At 33.4% G+C, this 21,137-nt stretch overlaps 1 protein-coding gene across 1 annotated transcript; it reads left to right on the top strand.

Annotated features, from left to right (window-relative positions):
• Window positions 1-7,818: 7,818 nt before the first annotated feature.
• lman1 (lectin, mannose-binding, 1) lies at window positions 7,819-20,895 on the top strand. Its single transcript, XM_058759233.1, has 13 exons — window positions 7,819-8,051; window positions 10,291-10,445; window positions 12,006-12,113; window positions 12,715-12,776; window positions 13,150-13,249; window positions 13,478-13,601; window positions 14,118-14,176; window positions 14,364-14,496; window positions 14,843-15,030; window positions 15,323-15,393; window positions 18,993-19,152; window positions 19,847-19,968; window positions 20,306-20,895. The coding sequence occupies exons 1-13, from the start codon at window positions 7,859-7,861 to the stop codon at window positions 20,340-20,342; spliced, it is 1,512 nt and encodes a 503-aa protein (XP_058615216.1). The 5' UTR covers window positions 7,819-7,858; the 3' UTR covers window positions 20,343-20,895.
• The last annotated feature ends 242 nt before the right edge of the window (window positions 20,896-21,137 follow it).

Here is a 21,137-nt window from a genome sequence, read left to right as displayed (position 1 = left end):
AGGTTTTACACAAATAAAGGTCTTAAACTAGGCCCTCCATCTTCGCGAGGGGGGCCGCAGAGGAAAGTTGAGGATATCCTTTTGTCGTAAATTTCTCTTCTTCTTCTTTTTTTCTTCCGTGCAGGTATCTGAAAAGGGGGGACATTCAAAGGTGGAGGAGATGGCGAGCACTTGTGAGGATAAAGGAATCCATTCGATATTGTTTGGAACCTTTGGTTTTCGTGTGTCGGTAAATAAGAGCAGGGCACGGCCTCTCCGGTGAATGCTCTTTAGTTCGGACAGATAATGAGAGAGCACTCTACACACACACACACACACACAGAACTGTGTTGAGCCACTTAAAGGTAATGTTTGAGTGCTCAAAACACCACACACATGCACACATAAAGGGCACTATTGCTTTATGTAGACGCACACTCTCCAATACACTCGCATATAAAATAGGTGCCACAAGATGTTGAAGAAGTATGTACTAACACTTCATTTAATTGGCTTGTATTTGAAAAAAACTTTTTTAACTTTGTATTTATATTTAATTTTATCCTGTATATTTATTTTATCATCTAAAACGATAAATAATAAATATTAAATATATAATATTTCTTACACTATAACACTTCATTTGATTGGCATAATGTAATAATATTAAGATTTTTATTATTGATTATTTTTGTATGCATCTATGTGTGTGTGTGTGTGTGTGTGTGTGTATATATATATATATATACATACACATACATACAAAAACATATATAATTGTGTATATATTGTAAGTAATTTATAGTTACAAAAAAAATTCATTGCAAATAAATGCTGAATAAATTAACGTTCAGTTCATCAAAGAATCCTGAAATAAATGTCTCAGACATATTAAGCAACGAAGATTATTTTTTAGCATTGATGATAATCATAGAACCATTATTAATAATTCATCGCCAATAACAACTGATAATAACTGAGCAGCAAATCAGCATATATGAATGATTTCTGAAGGATCATGTGACACTGAAGACTAGAGGAATGTCTGCTGAAAATTCAGCTTTGCATCACAGAATTTTTTTTATTTTAAAATATATTCAAATAAAAAAAAAAGTTATTTTAGATTGTAATAATATTTCACAATATTTCTGTTTTAGTGTGTTTTAAATGTCTTGCTGAGCATAACAGACTTCTTTCAAAAAAAAAAAAATTGTTCCAAAAGTTTGACCAGTAGTGTTAATCATCATCACCATAGTGCATATTATATATTAAATATAATAATTATCCACAGAGATTTCACAGACTCATACAACATGTTTTATTTTATGGTCATTAACACTCAAATAAGTCAATAGCAAACACATCCCTAATGATCAACCTATTCATTATTTGATCTACACCATAAGCTAGGTCCAAATAGGGGTCAAATCTTAATGTCGGTTCTACTGCAATGAATAGACCATCTAGGACTGAAGTGCTCACCATAGTGAAGTAAACTCCCTGCAGGTGAAGGATAATAAAATGCAACATGCTGCTTTTCTTCCACGCCGCTGTTATTTACTTAGGTTTTGTTGTGGAAATACTTGTTGTTTTTTGTCTGTTTGCATTAGTTCGTGAATTCAATGCGAAAGACACACTGAATACAAAAAAGGGAACCCAGCTGAGAGGTGAGAAGCCTGCTCAGCTGCTCTGTGTTCCTTATGACCCGAAAAGACCTTTTTATAATGCACAAAGAGCACACACAATGAGCCCTGTTAGGAACACTCTCTGCTGTAATTCAGTTTTTCTTCCATATCAGGAGTTTTTATGGCTCTTCTTGCCATGCCGCTTTATTTTACACATAAAACCTGTGGCCTATCCGCATCTGCTTTCCAAAAACAACATTTCTTTGGCTTCATAATTAGCTGACCAAATATTTGTGCTGACTAATTTGTCGAGGTATTCTCCTGATGCGTAATCCATTAGCTCCCATCAGGTGCCTTTGTCTCCAATCCAAATGAGCCATTTGCATTTCCTTTGTTATTTAAATCGTGCATTTCCTCCAAACTGTGAGAATTAACTTCCTAATGAACTTCACACAAAAGAGAAGGGACCTCAATTACAAACTCTCTCCTCAGGCTAAACTAATGATGCGAACAAGAGAGACACTTGTCATGATTAGGGGAGTATCTTGAGCTGGAGAATAGGCCAAAGGAAGAGATCAGCTGGAGTGATGCTGATGCGTTACTCACGAGCAGGGATTCCAACAGCCTTTGCGTAACAAGGCGTGACATTTCAGTCTGTCTAAGGATAAAGAGAGCGTTGGAAAAATGCAGCATGACGTGGTTTTTCAGGCAAGAGATGAGTCAAAAACACTTGATTTTGACATCAAAAACAAAATGTTTACATGTGGGCATTAATAGAATCAGCAATTTTTCCAGTGAAGGTTATAATTATTTGATTATATAAATAATTCAAATTCAAAATAATATTATTAAATAATTTAGACAATTTTTAATCACCTATTAGCTGCTTTTTTTTTTTTCAACACTGTCTTTATTGATTTTAGAAACTTTAATATGTATTAAGAAAAAACAAACAAAAATAATAATAATTTTTTAAAAATAATAATAATACAACCCCCCAAAACAAAGCAAAAATAAATAAATAAAAAAAAGAAAAAAGAAAAAATTATATATATATACATATATACATACACATACACATACACATACACATATACACATATATACATATACACATATACATACACATATACATACACATACATACATACAAATAAAAATATTAAAAATACACAAATGAATATAAATACATGCACATACACTTACAATTTAAAGGTGTCAAATCAATGGTACATTAATATCAGGTGATGCATGATATGCCAAGTTGCACAGAAAATATATTTGGATCAGCTTCCTTCAAGAATCCTATAAAGGGATTCCATACTATTAGCTGCTTTTTTAAGTATACAGTCATAGCCAAAAATATCGGCACCCTTAGTAAATATGATTCAAGAAGGCTATGAAAATTAATCTGCATTGTTAATCCTTTTGATCTTCTATTTAAAAAATTCACAAAAATCTAACCTTTCACTGGATAATACGAATTTAAAAAGGGGGGAAATATCATTATGAAATAAATGTTTTTCTCAAATACACGTTGGACACAATTATTGGCACCCCTAGAAATTCTCATGAGTAAAATATCTCTGAAGTATATTCTCATTCATATTCACAATTTTGAGCACTCCAGGGTGATTATGAACATGAAATTATCCAGCCATGGCTTCCTGTTTCACAGAAATATAAATAGGAGGGAAAACAAAGCCCAAATTCCCTTAATCATCCATCACAATGAGAAAAACCAAAGAATATATTTCTGATGTGCAGAAAAAGATAATTGAGCTTCACAAATTAGTGAAGTGGCTTTAAGAAAAAGGCTAGAGCGGTGAAAATTCCCATTTCCACCATCAGGGCAATAATTAATCATTTCCAATCAACATAAAATTTTATGAAACTGGAAGAGGACGTGTGTCTATATCGTCCTAATGCACGGTGAAGAGAAGAGTTTGAGTGGCTAAAGACTCTCCCAGGACCACAGCTGGAGAACTGCAGAAAATAGTTGAGTCTCGGGGTCAGAAAACCTTTAAAATAAATTGTCAAATAGCACCTACATCACCACATGTTGTTTGGGAGGGTTTCAAGAAAAATTCTCATCCAAAAACAAACTCCAGCATATTCAGTTATCAGACACGACTGGAACTTCACATGGGACTGGCTTCTATGGTCAGATGAAACTAAAAAATGAGCTTTTTAGCAGCAAACACTCAAGATGGCTTTGGTGAACACAGGGATAAAAAGTACCCCATGTGTACAATGAAATATACTGCTGTATTTTTTATGTTGTGGGCCTATATTTCTGCTGGAGGTCCTTGACATCTTGTTTAGACACATGGCATCATGGATTCTATCAAATACCAACAGATAAAAAAATCAATAAGTGACTGACTCTGGTAGAAATCTTAAAATGGGCCATGTTTGGATCTTCCAACCGTACAATAATCCAAACACAAACCTCAAAAACAACACAAAAATGGGTCACGGAGCACAAAACCAAGCTTCTGCTGGCCATTCCAGTCCTCTGACCTGAACTCTATAGAAAATGAGTGGGGTGAACTGAAGAGAAGAAGCACCAACATGGAGCTGGGAATCTAAAGGGTCTGGAGTGATTCTGGATGAAGGAATGGTCTCTGATCTCTTGTTCTCTAACCTCATCAGGCATTATAGGAGAAAATTTAGAGCTGTTAAACTGGCAAATGGAGGTTTCAAAAAGTATTGAATAAAAGGGTGCCGTTAATTGTGGCCAATGTGTATTAGAGAAAAACATTTATTTCATAATGATATTTCCCCCCCATTTTAAATTCTTATTATCCAATGAAAGGTTAGATTTTTGTGAATTTTTTTAATAAAAGATCAAAAGGATTAACAATGCAGATTAATTTTCACAGTCTTCTTTCATCATATTTACCAAGGGTGCCGATATTTGTGGCCATGACTGTACATATCAGGGTTCTTCAAATATTTCCCTGGAGGGCCAATCTGCTGCAGAGTTTAGCTCCAACCCTGATCAAACTCACCTACCTGTGATTTTCTAATGATCTTGAAGACTCTGATTAGCATGCTCAGGTGTGTTTGATTAGGGTTAGAGCTAAATTCTGTAGGAGTGGGCCAGATTTGAGGATGCCTGGTATATATATATATATATGTATATCACTAGTGTTATTAGATTTATTATTTTATTTTATTTATATATTTTTTAATCTTTTTACACTATTTTTAATCCACTATTAGATGCTGTTTAATATTATTATAGAAACATAAATTGGTCTTGAATCCGAAAAATTAGATTACCGCTTGGTTAACTGCTAGTAAATCAAACTAGTTCTTAAGACAGTCTTAACATGGTGACTTATGCAACTGGCCCCTGATTCCAATGGTTCTTTATTTGTCAAATACACATTTATTTGTCTGATATGGTGACTCTCTCTATGCAAGTCTATGGGACGTTTTGCCAGTTACATCAGATCTCTTTTAAAATAAATAGCACTTCTCTTTTCAACAAGTCATGTGGTTTGAGGAGGTGTATCATTCCTGTTTGTAGCACAAAAGGTGCTGGACAAGTTAAACATGTATACATTTGACACTTCAAATATATAATCCTTATGTATGCAAAATAATGAACAAAAGCACATCTAAGTATATAAACATGCAATTTAAAATAGTTTTAGGTGGAGTTTAGCATGTCGCTCTGTTTGCTGTGTCATCATGTCAGCTATGTGCATGTCAGTGTAAATTATTTTGATCAACATAAAAAATCATTTTCTACTTTTATATGCAACACAAATGATGTTGCATGTAATCCATTGCAGGCCCCTCTCTCTCTCGCCATGTCAGGGTCAGCTGATGTTAACCTCAGCGCGAGGTCACCCCCTCATTAGCCCTCAGCTATTAGCATAGAAAGTGAATGGCGGGGGATTATAACAGTCCCCCTCATGTCCTGCTGAGGGTTTGGGACGCCCCTATGAAAAAGACACCTCAGGAGCCCCTGCTCTCCATTGGGCTCTGATCGCTTCCACATAGTGCTAGTGATGCATTAGCACTGACCTGAGAGCATTGGTCAGAATGACAGGGCACTACCTGATGCAGCCCACAGTGAGAGGTCACGCCAACCATGCAATCTCATAAAGATAACACTCATTAAGACCTTAATAACAGGTTCACTAGCAGGATAAGAGGACGTGCTGAGAGTCTTTTGTTCTGTCAATCAAGGTGTGCGTACTGAGAAGAAAATAGAGTCTTCTTATTCCAGCATAACTTCCTGATCCTGTTGAATGCTTTGATATATAGAACTGCTAACATGTGTGTAAATTGTGCATGACAGCTGTGCCATATATTATTTAAAAATAAAAAAAACATCATTAAAAAAACTTTGACTATAAAATTGCATAGCACTAAATGTACATTTACATATTTACTCACACACAAAAATATGTAAATATATAAATATGTAAATGTATATTTAGTGTTATGTATACATCTGTCTATCTATCTAGATATATCTATATATATAAAATTAAATAAATATGCATTAAAATGATGTGTTTGTGTGTGTGAGCGTTTTCATATATATATGAAATATGATTAAATATTATTAATCACACCATATATACACTGCCGCTCAAATGTTTGGGATCAGTAAGATTTTTAATGTTTTTTAAAGAAGTTTCTTCTGCTCATCAAGGCTGTATCTATTTGATCAAAATTACAGAAAAAAATGGTTAATTTGTGAAATATTATTGCAATTTAAAATAACAGTTTTCTATTTTAATATACTTTAAAATATAATTTATTTCTGTGATCAAAGCTGAATTTTCAGCATCATTACTCCAGTCTTCAGTGTCACATGATCCTTCAGAAATCATTCTAATATGCTGATTTATAATCAATGTTGGAAACCATTGTGCTGCTTCATATTTTTTTTAGGATTCTCTGATTAATAAAAAGTTTAAAAGAACAGCATTTAAAAAAAAAATAATAATACATTTGTGTTACAATATACAATGCTGTTCAAAAGTTTGGGGTCAGTACATTTTCCTTTCTTTTCTTTTTTTTAAGAAATTAATACTTTTATTCAGGAGTGATGTGTTAAATGAATAAAAAGTCACAGTAAAAACTTATATTGTTTTAAAAGATTTCTATTTTGAACAAATGCTGCTCTTTTTAACTTTGTATTCATCAAAGAATCAAAGAAAAAAGAATCACATGTTCCAAAAAACAATATGAAGCAGCACAACAGTTTCAACACTCATAATAAATCAGCATATTAGAATGATTTCTGAAGGATCATGTGACACTGAAGACTGGAGTAATGATGCTGAACATTCAGCGATGCGTCACAGTAATAAATTATATTTTAAAGTATATTAAAATAGGAAACCAGTATTAGAAATTGCAATAAGATTTCACATTTTTTGCTGTTTTTTTTCTGTATTTTTGATCGAATAAATACAGCCTTGATGAGCAGAGACACCCTTAAAAAACATTAAAAGTCTTACTGATCCCAAACTTTTGAGCGGCAGTGTATATGTGTGTGTACCTGTTTTTCTATTCAAGTGGGGACTTAAACCTGAATACACACAGCTAATAAATCACACAGAATGAAGTTTTTTGAAAATCTAAAAATGCAGAAAGTTTCCTGTAAGGGGTAGGTTTAGGTGTAGGGCAATAGAATATACGGTCTGTACAGTAGAAAAAGCATTATGCCTATGGAGATAGCAAACCAGACGTGTTTGTGTGTGTGTGTGTGTGTGTGTGTGTGTGTGTGTGTTTATTATTAATTATTTTTTTTTTTTTATTAAGGCTTTAATTCAATGCCACAAGAACAAGAGGCAGCCAATTACATATTCACATTATCATATTAACATTAACTGCTTTCAGAGCATTACATGTAATTTTACATATAATTTAAAGGCAATTATAAAATTTGGTTTACATTGAGTCCACTTCTTCTTATGGATAGCCTATGGTGTTTTCCTATTAAAATAAACAAATGTGTACTATATTGTTATTTACTATTCAAATTTGACATTTTTTGTGTATAAAAGCACATCAAACTATGGTAATTTAGTAGTAGCCTATGCTATGACACGTGTAGCACTATGTCATCAGTGCCTGAAAACGAGGCTCAAAGCGGCTCGCTTATTAATGCCCCGTGTGTCAATCAAGCGCTTCAGCCAATCAGAGAGCGCCCTGTTGGCCCTTCAGCGTTTCCAGTCATCCCGCCCCTCTCTGCGCTACGTCAGCACTCAGACTCAAACATGGCGGTGCCCATAGCCAAGTGCCTGGCAGCTTATGCCTATTTATTACTAATATCTTTAATATTTCCGCACGTTTTCGCCGACAGCGCTACCGGGGACTCGCCGCACCGGCGCTTTGAGTATAAATACAGTTTCAAAGGGCCACATCTGACACAGAGTGATGGAAGAATCCCATTCTGGATTCATACTGGGAGTAAGTTTATAGATGGGTGTCTGTCTGTCCTCTCTCATCCATCTGTATCTCTGTCTGTCATTTGTCAGTATGTTTAGTCCATGTAGTTACGTGTAGTTTAAATTCCTCTTTAAATTTATGTGAAGTTGCATTAAAATGAACTGAATCAGTGATGCAGTCATTATGGAATGAATGATGATAGATTGCATTGCTTTTGCATGTGGGGTTTCTTGTAATAATGCGATATGATATGATATTTTGTAACATATCTTGAAGTAAACTATGCACATGTTCTACCTCGGTTCTGATATGTTTGGTGCACTGCCAGCTGTTTTTTATGGTGTGTTGAAAAATCAACAACAAAAAAAGTGTCAATTTGATTAGTCATCAGATTCACATCATCATTTTTGATGCATAATCTTGGTGACATTGTTAAAACTGTGATTAATAAAAATATGCATGCAGTTTCACAGCTGACGTAGCACTGGTTTTCCTAAAGGGTTAAACAAATCTGTCTCGGCATGTGAGAAGAGCAAAGTTCTGTTTTGCAACAGTTCTCTCAAATACACTGCACATATTAGCCAGCGGGAGCAATAAATGCTGTTTACTTGTAATGTAATGTTGTGGTTTCTGTCATGTTGTTCTGTTTAAATAGGTTTAGCCTGTCTCAACAGAGAAGTATGTTGTCAGGGAAGTCTCTACTCATAAACCTGGGATTGTGCCAGATATTACCGCTTTATTACCTCAGCTCTTCCTGGTCTTCACTCTTTCAGCTCTTCTTGTGGTTAATTTTACACAATGATTACAAAATTGGTCTCATTTTTAAAAAGGTTTCTATTTAATGAAAAATTAGCCTTATTAAATGAACTATTATTTAAGTTTTATTTTATAGGGTTTTTTTTCTTCTTTTCTGGGGCCTGAAATGGAGGAATTTTGGTCAATACTGATAATTAAACAATATGCTGAATGTGTTTTTGTGCTGGCACCTTGGCTGGTTTAGGTCTGTCATGGATTAATAAATATGACAATAAAGCCGCCAGTAGGTGGCAGCAAGTCCCTGTTTTAATAAATGACTAACTGAATTATTCATATTAAATGATTCGTTCAAAACGGCTGATTCAATAGAAACGAAAGAAGTAAGACCACTGAATCGACCGTTGAATCACTGACTCACTCGATTCTTCATGGAATGGAAGAATGTTTCTCTGCACTGTTGTATAAAACTAATCGCACATTTGTGCTCGCGGTCTCGCGCACATGTGCTGATATACAGAAAAGTACAAGCTTGTGTAATGAATATAAAAATGTAAAACTCATACATAGGTATATTTTGTTTCATTGCTGGAATTATGGCATTCTAATGGGCTTCTTTGCACAGTGAATGCTTTTGGAATCTCAAGACGTGTTTTTTTTTTTTTTTTAATATATATTATTTTCCTTTTCTTTCTCAAAGTTGTAGGTAATGTCAGCTCTCCTATCGTCTCTCAGTCCCTCACAGTCACACACACATTATGTCAGGAGAATGTCTTTAAATTCTAATCAAGGAAAAATCATTTTCTTCTTTTAAAATAACTTCAAAAGTTGCGCTTGAACCATTTTGCGCGAAAAATGACGAAATCGCTTCCGCTTGTGCGCAGCTTGTTACAGTACCAAGTTCTGATTGGCCAATCGCCGTTATTTAGTTCGTAAATGATCATAATTAGAGAATTTTAACATTTCATGTGCATAAGTTTTACGTAATACAAAAAATTAATAATCCAAAGGGGATGGTAAGGGGTGGTTTTACAGAGGGGATGCTTTTTGTCATTTTTTTCGACCAGTGGGATGCCATCCCCCCGCAACCCCCTCAATTCGAGCCCTTTGTATATATAAATAAATACACACACACACACATGCATGTGTATATTTAAGAAAAATGTTATGTTTATATATATATATATATATATATATATATATCTCAAATATATATAATATAAATTATATGAATATAAATGTATACATTTAAATACATGTAAATATGTACTGTATGTTTGTGTCTTTATATATACATAATAAATATACACAGTATACACATGTATTATATAAACAAAAAATTTTATTTCGGATGCGATTAATTGCAATTAATCGTTGCCCAGCACAAAATATATATATATAAATAAATAAATTGGAAAACTTGTTTGCATCAAATCTGGTTTCTCAATGATCAGTATATTATGAAATAATTTATTTATGCATTTTCCCATTTCCTCCTTTTCTCCAGATGCCATTCCTAGTTCAGATCAGATCCGAATCACCCCTTCTCTGCGGAGCCAGAAGGGTTCGGTATGGACAAAAAGCCCTGTAAATTTTGAACACTGGGAAGCTGAAATAGCATTCCGTGTGTCTGGAAGAGGCCGAATGGGAGCAGATGGATTGGTAATAAATATTATATAAAATAACTATTTATATTGTACATGTGAGCCTCGTTTCTGTATTTATGGCTATAGGCATTTGTAAACATACAGAAGCACAGACACAAATTGTTATAGTTATGACTGTGGAGGGTCATGTTGATCCTTTTAGGGATATGACAGCCTTGAGGTAGTGTCACACGTTAAATTTCAGATCAAGGTGATCTGTGAGCTAAAGTATTACTGATAGAACCCTTTTGAGTTCTTAAGTTGAGCGTTTAACCATTGGATGCATACTTTTTTTTTAAAGTTTGTAAGATTTCATTTTTTCATATATATATATATATATATATATATATATATTTATAAAACAAGTATTTTATGTATTGAAGCTCATTTCTGCCACGATAAAGGTAATTGCCTTTTTTATCGTTTTAAATTCAGAAAAGTCAGAATTGTGAGATGAATTTACAAAATATCTTCATGGAACATTTCAAGAATTGAAATGTCGCAATTACCTTAATTTTTTTATTCCTTGGTAGTGAGAAGCTTCCGTACTAATACTGCATAACTTGTTGTTATTGTAAAATATTATTACAGCTTAAAATAACTTTTCTATTTTAAGATCATTCAAAATCTAATTTATTCCTGTGATGCACAGCTGAATTCAGCATCATTACTCCAGTCTTCAGTGTCACATGATCCTTCAGAAATCGTTCTAATATGCTGATTTAATGCTCAAGAAACATTTCTTATTATCAATGTTGAAAACAGTTGTGCTGCTTATGATTTTTGTGGAAACCCAGATTCTCTGCATTTTGCTAATAAACATGTCATTTTAAACTTGTGCATGACACAAGTGCAAATCTTTAACTGACGTGTGAAGGACACAAATGTGAAACGAAAATGCAAAACAGAGAGACAGAATTGTAGCGTGTCTACTTCCTGTGAAGTCATATCTAGAGATCAGAAAATCACAGAGACTTGATTTTGGGAACTTTTTACAAACAGCATAGAAATAAGCTAACAGCCACTCAGAACACCTGCATAGTCGTGCCTGGGCAACCACACAGAACACCCTAGCATTGTGGCGGCGGTTTTGCATGGGCAAACAAGTCACAATTTCTTCATAAGATGTCAAAATTTAGTTATTTGTTGCTTTCATTGATTTCCACAAACCATACAATTGTAGGTTTGCATATCAGGCTCACTATGACTAATTTTGTGTGGCTGCATTCCTGGGTGCTATACCTTTTTAACTTGCACAAAATCAGATTTTCTTGAATTGTTAGAAGTCATTAAGTTTAGATGTTTCATCTTATCACATGCACTTCTTTTTGCACAGAATAAACCGTTTTACCAGGAAAAGTGTCCATAGGTCAGCCTTGATAAATTTGCGTTGTTCGGCATTTGCGGTGTAGAATGAGCAATTAAAATGTAGTGTTGTACAAGTAACATGTGCTTTCTTTGAATTGTCCCATAGTCCAGTGGAGCAGACCACACTGATCTCAAGCACCACTTACCAAATTACCCATGCTCACTGAAGAGAGCCTGGTGTGTGTGTGTGTGTGTGTGTGTTCTGTAGGCCATATGGTTCACGGCCGGTCAAGGTCTGGAGGGTCCTGTGTACGGGGCTGCTGATCAGTGGAACGGCGTGGGAATATTCTTTGACTCTTTTGATAATGATGGAAAGGTGATTGCACACACGTATAATTTTAAAAATTGCATTTTATTAAATATAATTTTATTTCAGATCTGTTTATTTAATTTTATAATTTAAATGTATAAAAAATTTACATTTATAGCTGTATCAAATATTATTCTGAATTGTTGTTGCTTTTAAGTTAATAAAATATTACTGAATAATACTAATATTAAAAAGAAAACAAACAATATATTGACTTTTAAAGGCATTTTATATTAAATGTTTTTACTCCTCTGTCTCAATAATATAACATTTTTAAAATATCTTATTGTTTAATATAAATGTAATATTTGATTAATCAGCCTAATAGAATTTATTGTAATTATTTATTGTAACCCTAGAATTTATTGAAGAAGAAAAAACAACAACACTTGCTTGTGTCTGTTAAATGCCCCAATAATGTTTGTTTTTGAATGATGTGCATTTTTCAGTCAAAACATCTTAAAGTAGAGCTAAATATATTTATCAAAGGATTATGATTTTGTGTTTTGTCTTTGCCTCAGGAACAAACACCAATGCACCTCAGTAGATTTAGCTCCTCTGTACTAAATAAGGATTATGTCTCTTTTCTGTGACCTTGCTTTTGTAGAAAAACAACCCTGCTGTCCTGGTGGTGGGTAACAATGGAAAACTTATTTATGACCATCAGAAGTAAGTAAACATATCCTCCTTGCTGACATCAGCGCTCTCATTTTTACAACTGAAAGGAGATTAGAAAATATGATTATTTATGAGAGAGAGAGTCTAATCCTCTGTCCATCTTAATCTGAGTGCAGTAACAGTGAAAGCATTAAATTAGATCTGTGAGCCAGCAGGGGAGAGCTGTCTGCAGCATATGTGCTAGACTGCGCAAACATAACCATAGGCCTTCATATTCTTGATATGTGTTTATTAATTCATGACATTAAGGAAATTTCAATAGAAGCTAATTAAATTTTTTCCTAATGACTTGAAGAGGAAATGTTTTGTTGTTATCTTTGTGTTTATATATGTATGTATTTGATAAACCATATTTTTCCTCCAGTGATGGCACAACCCAGTCTCTGGGTACATGTCTTAGAGACTTCAGAAACAAACCTTACCCTGTACGTGCCAAAATCACCTACTACCAGAAAACTTTATCGGTAGGTCAAAGTTTTATTAATTCTAAAGAACCAACTATAATTTGACTTTTTGAACCTAATAATTTATTAGATCTTTGTACAGCTGGCAATTTTTTTTGTAATTTAAATTTTTTTTTGCATGTTCATGTAATTTGGGTGAATTTTAAACTTTTTAAAAATTAAGAAGTTCAAATGAAAATCTGACATTTCCAAGCTATAGTAACATCTGAATATTCGCAATGGTTTCAGGTTTTCATCAATAACGGCTTCACTCCTGATAAAGACGATTATGAGTTCTGCACCAGAGTTGAAAACATGATCATCCCTGATAGTGGTTATTTTGGCATCTCTGCGGCCACTGGAGGACTTGCAGGTATGGGATAAACATAACAAAGTTCTCTCGTTCAGATTGAAAGTCCAGCGTTTTCTTTGTTATCCTTCAGCTGGATCAACTAACAAGAAAATAGTTTGCTTTCAACCAAAAAAGAAAGTCATCATTTGCGCACCCTCGAGAACACAAAAGAAGATATTTTGAAGAATGTTGGTAACCAAACTGTTGCTGGTAGCCATTGACATCCATAATATTTTTTTCTTCCATACTTTGGAAAACAATGGCTTCCGTCAACTGTTTGGTTAGCATTCTTCAAAATATCCTCTTTTGTGCTCAACAGAAGAACGAAACAACTTCAGGATGAGTAAATGATGACAGATTTTCATTTTTAGATGAACTGTCCCTTTAAGCCATAAAAAGTAATCTAAAGAATAGTTTATAGCATTTATAGCTAAATTAAGCAATTTTAAACTTAACATGTTTGGTGTTGTTGGTGGTACTGAAATTGCACACTGCAGCTTTAAAAATATGGCTAAACAATTTTTTTGTTTTCAACAGATGACCACGATGTTCTGTCATTTTTGCTGTTCAGACTTACAGAGCCTGGGCAGAATCTGGTACGCATTTTCCTCCCCACAGAGTCGCGTACACACATTTAAGTATGATTAAAAAGAATCGGCCATACTTATTTCATAAGTGTCCACCTCTTACTCCATTCCTCTTGTTCATTATAATTGGAGTATGCGTAAGTGTGTCTATGTGCGTGAGTGGGTTTGAATGTGTGTTTTGTGTCTTTCTATAAAGCCTCCCCCAGAAAAAGAGATTCCCAAAGAGGAGAAGGACAAGTACCAGGAGGAATTTGAGAATTTCCAACAAGAGCTGGACAAAAGGAAAGAGGAGTTTCAGAAAGAGCACCCTGATGTCCAGGGGCAGCCCAGTGAGTTGCTCTCATTCTGTCTGAAGTTTTGACCTCAGACGCACATTCAGCTTTAGGTTTTCATGATGTTCATAGTCAAAAGAAATTTCCTGGAAACATTAAGAGAAACTGACATAAAAACACAGAAATCTAGAAAGATAATATGTTATCTTTCACATTTTGTTGCAACAGGCTAATAATTTATTTATTTTTAAAATATTATATATGTATTTTATTCATGTATATTTATTTTATTTTATTTTACAACAGATTCTATTTCCACTATAATTCATTTTAACTTTCTGAGTTTAAAAGTGAAAACCCATATTTGTAGAAAAACATCTGTTCAGTGTTTCTTTTCTGGCAGTTGAGGACCTGTTTGAAAGCGTTAACGACCGGGAAATCCGTCAGGTGTTTGAGGGGCAGAATCGAATCCACCTGGAAATCAAGCAGCTGAACAGGCAGCTGGCCATGATTCTGGATGAACAACGCCGTTATGTGTCAGTCATCACAGAGGAGATCTCCAAACGCTCGTCACAAACACAGTCAGGACAGGTAGGATATGACAAATGCAATTCAAATGTGGCAACCAAAAAAAAATATATATATATATATATATATATATATATATATGTTTTAAGCATTGATCACTAATGTTGACCAGATTTGTCATATCAGATCCAATCAAAATCCTTCATAAGATATATTTAGATCTAGTCTGACATGTTGCTTTATCAGTTTATGAAGCACCAAAATTACGATTGCTTTAAATACTTAGAAGTGATTAATCTGATTTATGATCTAAACTGTCCTTGAGCCTAACTAATAATTTGTATGCTTTATTTAGGCTCCCAGTCATGATATGGAGACCATTGTTAATACACAACAGGAGGTTTTGAGGAACCTTAATGAAATAAGGTAAGTTCCCAAGAAAAAAATTGTGCTCCTATCCAAAATAACTGAAATATTACCATATTTTCCGAAATATAAGTCATGCCTGATTTTAAGTCACACCTGGTCAAAATTGTATTGTTGAAAGAAGAAAAGCACATAAGTTGCATCAGTAAATACATTATAAGCATATTTTATTTTCCCTCACTCCAGTCCTTTACATTTAACAGTATTTAGAACGGAATAGAAATGGATAAATGTGACCCTGGACCACCAAACCAGTCTTAAGTGTACATTTTTCGAAATTTAGATTTATACATTATCTGAAAGCTGAATAAATGAGCTTTCCATTGATGTATGGTTTGTTAGGATATTACAATATTTGTCCGAGATACAACTATTTGAAAATCTGGAATCCGAGGATGCAAAAAAATCTAAATATTGAGAAAATCGCCTTTAAAGTTGTCCAAATGAAGTTCTTAGCAATGCATATTACTAATCAAAAATGAAGTTTTTATATATTTTCAGTAAGAAATTTACAAAATATATTCATGGAACATGATCTTTACTTAATATTCTAATAATTTTTGGCATAAAAGAAAAATCGATCATTTTGACCCATACAATGTATTTTTGGCTATTGCTACAAATATACCCCAGCGACTTAAGACTGGTTTTGTGGTCCAGGGTCACAAATATAAGTATAAAACAAACATGCGTTATAGTGGCATTCATTATAAATAACATGTATTCTAATCTCTAAACCTAATAAAAAACTCATATGGTATACTTCAGAAAATTCCTAGCCAATAAAGTGTTTTGCCACATACAATCTCTGAGTGAATCAACTACTTACAGGCCTTAGCGCATTACATGTCTTTCCAAAAGACTGAGCAACGCAACAGATTAGGTTTTGTCTGTAAACTTCTTGTTCGTTGTGTCTCTACATAAAGATCTAAAGATGTTCATTGTTTAATCCAGATTAAATACATTTGTTTGTTATTCTGTTTTGACCTCTGTAATGTCAGCATTGTTTTTTTGTTTTGTTATCGGACAGTTGTTTGTTTTCCTCCAGGTGTTTTTGAAGCGAAGTGTAGACGAGCAAGGATTAAAGCACAAAGACAAAATCAAACAATAAGGCTTTGGGATTAGACACCAAAATACAGCATTTAAAACTCTTTTAACTGTGCAAGGAGAGGATTAGCCCACAAAAGACTGTTTTTACAACTCTTTAACTCGGATGTATCCAAACTATAATGATTGTTAAACCGATTTTTAGAACAACACTTACCGACGGTTTTGTTAGGGATTTAAGCAAGAGATTTGTTTGTAGCGGATGCGTTTAGATTAAGAGTTTGGTTGCAGAAGTGCATTGTTTGAAACTTTTAATAACCTAATTACATCCTATATTTTATTGAAAGTAAATTTTACCACAACATAAAAAGCTTTATTCTTATCTTTATATTGTCAATCTTGAAATTTGAAAGTTGCTTTGACACAATTTTTAAAAGCGCTATATAAATAAAGGTGACTTGAACCTTTTACGCCATTTTGTCTACAAGATGGCGTTTGAACGAATCTGTCATTTTTTAAAAACCTATAAAAGGTTCACTATTTAGAGAATATGCAAATATTGTTACCTCTAATATTGCTATTGGCAAAACATAATACAGCAGTCTTCATCAAAATGGCAAAATCGAGGCCACATTGTCGTCCTGTTGTCAGAAGGACATCGAAAAGATCAGTAATCTGTGTCGATTGTTCATTTAGGCTAATCCTGTTGCCGCGTATTTAAACAGCATTTGGTCCGGAACAAATAAATGCTCAGTTGATCTAATTCATCTTATAGATTATGCACATATTAAGATCTTGACCTTTTCTTTTTTTATCATAATTTCATTTTACTCATCTTAGCCCTATAAAATGACTTATCTGATGGGAAAAAGCGCCTTCTTCTGACATATAGGTCATTTGAAGTGGATAAAGATTACTGAGAGGGTTACTAAATGTTCACTTTTTGCCTCAAGGGAGATTTGTGTCTAATTATTTTTTTTCTCCCATAAGAAACAAATTTGATTTCGTTTAGGCTCCTTATGGGCCTCTGTTTGATGGATTATATGCGCATCTTTAAATATATCCATCATACACCAGCGAATACACGGTCTGCTTCTGATTGCTTTCTTGTCTTTGTAATTCCCCAAGGAGACTGTACTTATGACTTACCAAACGTTTTCATTTTCACCGTCCCCTCATATTTTTTTATCCTAATAATCATCTTAGAATTTTGAAGACGATATCCAAAGAAATAGGGTTCAGGCACAGGATAATACGTGATCAGTCGAAAATGCAAGTAAAGCAGAGAAATTATCTTAAATTTTAAGATGTGTTCCTGATTAAAAGGTTAAACTGTGCGCTGCTCTTTTTTTAATAATCTGATCATAAATTTGAAAAAAAAAAAATAATTACTATATATTAAAAGACAGTTCTGACAATAAATTTTCAAAATAAATTGAATTCCCTTTCTTCAGTGTATTATAAAATAAGTACATTTAAAAAATAAAGTATTTTCTAGATTGTTTGTTTATACTCACAACAGTTATAAATGTATAATCTTTTTATCGATTTGTATAATATTCCATCTTTAATGACCATTTTAAGCGTACTGCTTATAGCCAAATGAAAGTGTCCCCCTGAGGAAAGCCGTGGCATGGCCTGAATGGGTATTTCTTAATCATCTGAAATATGTTTAAGAAAGGGACCATGTTTTTTAGGAAGATTAATTTAGCAATCATTGCTGCTTGAGCTGCGTGGTAATTTCATTTTTTCTATGAGGCTGAAGGATATATGGCCTTTTGGGAGAGTTAAGAGGAGGCTTAAAAGATTAGATTTGGACAATTCACTGTAATATTAAGATGAAGATTTTCTTGGCCGAAGACCTTGGGCGCAGCAGTCATTTGTCAGTGTAATCAGGGACACCAGCGTTTGCATGCAGTGCTATCAAGATACCACTAGAGGCGAGAGAGGCTCAAAACGATCAATATAATATTAATCTATTTCTCTACATGAGCGCTCAGAAAGTTGAATTATCCATTGAAACGTATTGAAATGTCAGAATGTTTTTTGTCATTTTGGAGACAATTATATATCGATATTTATAATTGCTTAAGTCTATTAGTTCCAAGGATTGGTACGTGACATGCTGCAATTTTTAATACTTTGAGTGAGGATAGGGAATGCAAATCATCTTTTTGCATGCTCATGTCTACAATAAAGAAATAATGTCATGAAATCCAAGGAACATGAGCTTTGTCTTAGGAACCAGATCAGATATTCTAAGCTTAATGTTGTTTTATGCATTTAAAACACAGATTAAGTCTTGTGACACTCAGTCTCAGAGGAATTGATTGTTTGATAAGATCCTGTTGTATGACATACTGTTCCCTTGTATGTAAACAGGCAGAAAACAATCTGCATCTGGAACCATCTGGCATGCAAAGTCTTTGAAAATGTTCACTTTTCTTCTTGTATAATTAATAGTATTTTACATGTCACCTGAATCATGAATGTTTTTGAAGTATTTAAAATGCAATTGAAGCATCGCTCTAATGTTGTGCTGTGGTTTGTAGGAACTCATTGTCAGGCTCACTTAAGCAGCTGGCAATGGGTCAGCAGCAGGGTAATGCAGGCGGACTAGGATCGTATGAGACAGTCCAGCATTTCAATGACATCAAGGAGCATTTGCATGTCGTCAAGAGGAACATCGAACACATAATTCAGAAAAATGTGGTAAGTTCAAAATAAACCAGCATTTCTGATAAAGATATTATGTCCTGTAGCACAGCATATGTGAGGCTTAGCTGGGGGTTTTTTGTGATAACATGATACAATTTATCGGTTATTATAATAAACTAAAACTTTGGTTATTTGAAATTTAGGTCAAACATAAATTATACTTCGTTTTATTTCAGCTGTTGCCAAGCCAAGCTTTCTCATTTTATTTCAACTTGATGTACTAAAATACCCAAAACTAAAACTGAAATAAAAAACATAATGAAAATTGCAAATGTTCGCAGCTAAATTATTAAATTTTAAAATTAAAATATAAAAATAAGACTAATTTGAAATAATAATAAAAAATTGTAATAGTATGTCAATGATACTAATAATAACACTGATACTTATGCTATAACAAGTTTTTTAGTTTCATATTTTTTTAAATGTTATTTTATAATTATTATAATATATTGAGATGTTGTTTTAGTTTAGTATTTATTAAAAACAGTAATATAATTTATATTATATTGCATTACTTAATACATATTATACATTTTACATTACATTACATTATAGAATCTCTAGTCATTTACCAATCACCCCTTCACTTCCCCATGTGGTTTCTGCCTTGTTTTAAATCGTATGTGTCTGAAAAAAATTGCCAATAAACCCACCCACCCTTTTTTTTGTTGGTCGTGATACTTAGAATCCTGCAGAGAAAATGAAATGTCCTGAACTTCCTCCTTTACCCACCTGCCTCTCTACCACACACTTTGTGATCTTCATCGTCGTTCAATCCCTCCTCTTCTTCGGCTACGTTATGTACAAGTGAGTGAATTGTTATGTTGCAGTGTTCATGCAAAGCTCTTTAAGTGGTATGTAAATGGTAAGAGAGTTTCTGATTGGGTGCTTCATTAAGCTTCAGCTGTTGGCTTCCTACAATGGTTTCCTCAGACGTTTTGGTAGTTTAAGTACTGAAATCTCTCCCAGTGTCTTTAAATTAAAAGCTCTCTTGTTCTCTCTTGTGTGACATTTTGTATGCATGGAACAAAAATTAGGACCATTATTCATGGATTGTAAAAGATTTATTTTGTCATAGTCAAAATCGAGTGTCATGATTTATTTAGTGTTTTTATTTTGTTATTTATTTTTTTTCTACTTACAGGAGTCAGCAGGAAGCAGCAGCTAAGAAGTTTTTTTGATGATTCGTAGCTCTTGGTAAACACAGCACATGTAAATTGTCCATTTTTGTTAATTTCCAGTTTGTTTGTTTTCTGTTTGCAAACTGTAAATTATTATACTTGAAAACTGAAGTATTTTTTTTTTTTTTTTATAATTTTTAATTTGATCAGATTTGTACAGGAATGAATGACTGCTCTTTTCCAAGTGTGTGTGGCATTTGCAATTGAAGATTCCTGAATATGATGTAATATATTCTTAAGAGGTCTGACGTTATATTTACTGTTCAATACTGGTCCAGGAATCATTTCATAAACTCAATCACTGTACCAGGAATGTTCTGAACTGTGGTAAAAAAAAAAAAAAAAAGTAATTGCAACAGGATCAAGTGTTTTAACGCATTCCCTTTGGTAATAACTTTACAATAAGGTAGATTTTTTTTCTCCAAAAGTATTAAAGCTTTATTGTATTGGTAAAAGCAAGAACCTAAAGTTGTGAATGCATATTTTGAATCTTTAAAAAAGAAACAAAATGTCTTTCCTTCTCAAACAATTTACATAAAACACAAATCAAAGACTTTTTGTGTCTTGTTTTTATTAAAAATATTGTAAAAAAAATATTATATATATATATATATATATATATATACATACAGCGGGTAAAATAAGTATTGAACACGACACCATTTTTCTCATTAAATATATTTCTAAAGGTGCAGTTGACATGAAATTTTCACCAGATGTCGGTAACAACCCAACCATACATACAAAGAAAACAAAACAAATAAGTTCAGAAATTAAGTTCTGTGTAATAAAATG

Source organism: Onychostoma macrolepis, chromosome 21 (genome assembly GCF_012432095.1).
Source record: "Onychostoma macrolepis isolate SWU-2019 chromosome 21, ASM1243209v1, whole genome shotgun sequence".
In the NCBI taxonomy this organism is placed as follows: domain Eukaryota; kingdom Metazoa; phylum Chordata; class Actinopteri; order Cypriniformes; family Cyprinidae; genus Onychostoma; species Onychostoma macrolepis.
This window is presented reverse-complemented; position numbering and strand designations above follow the sequence as displayed.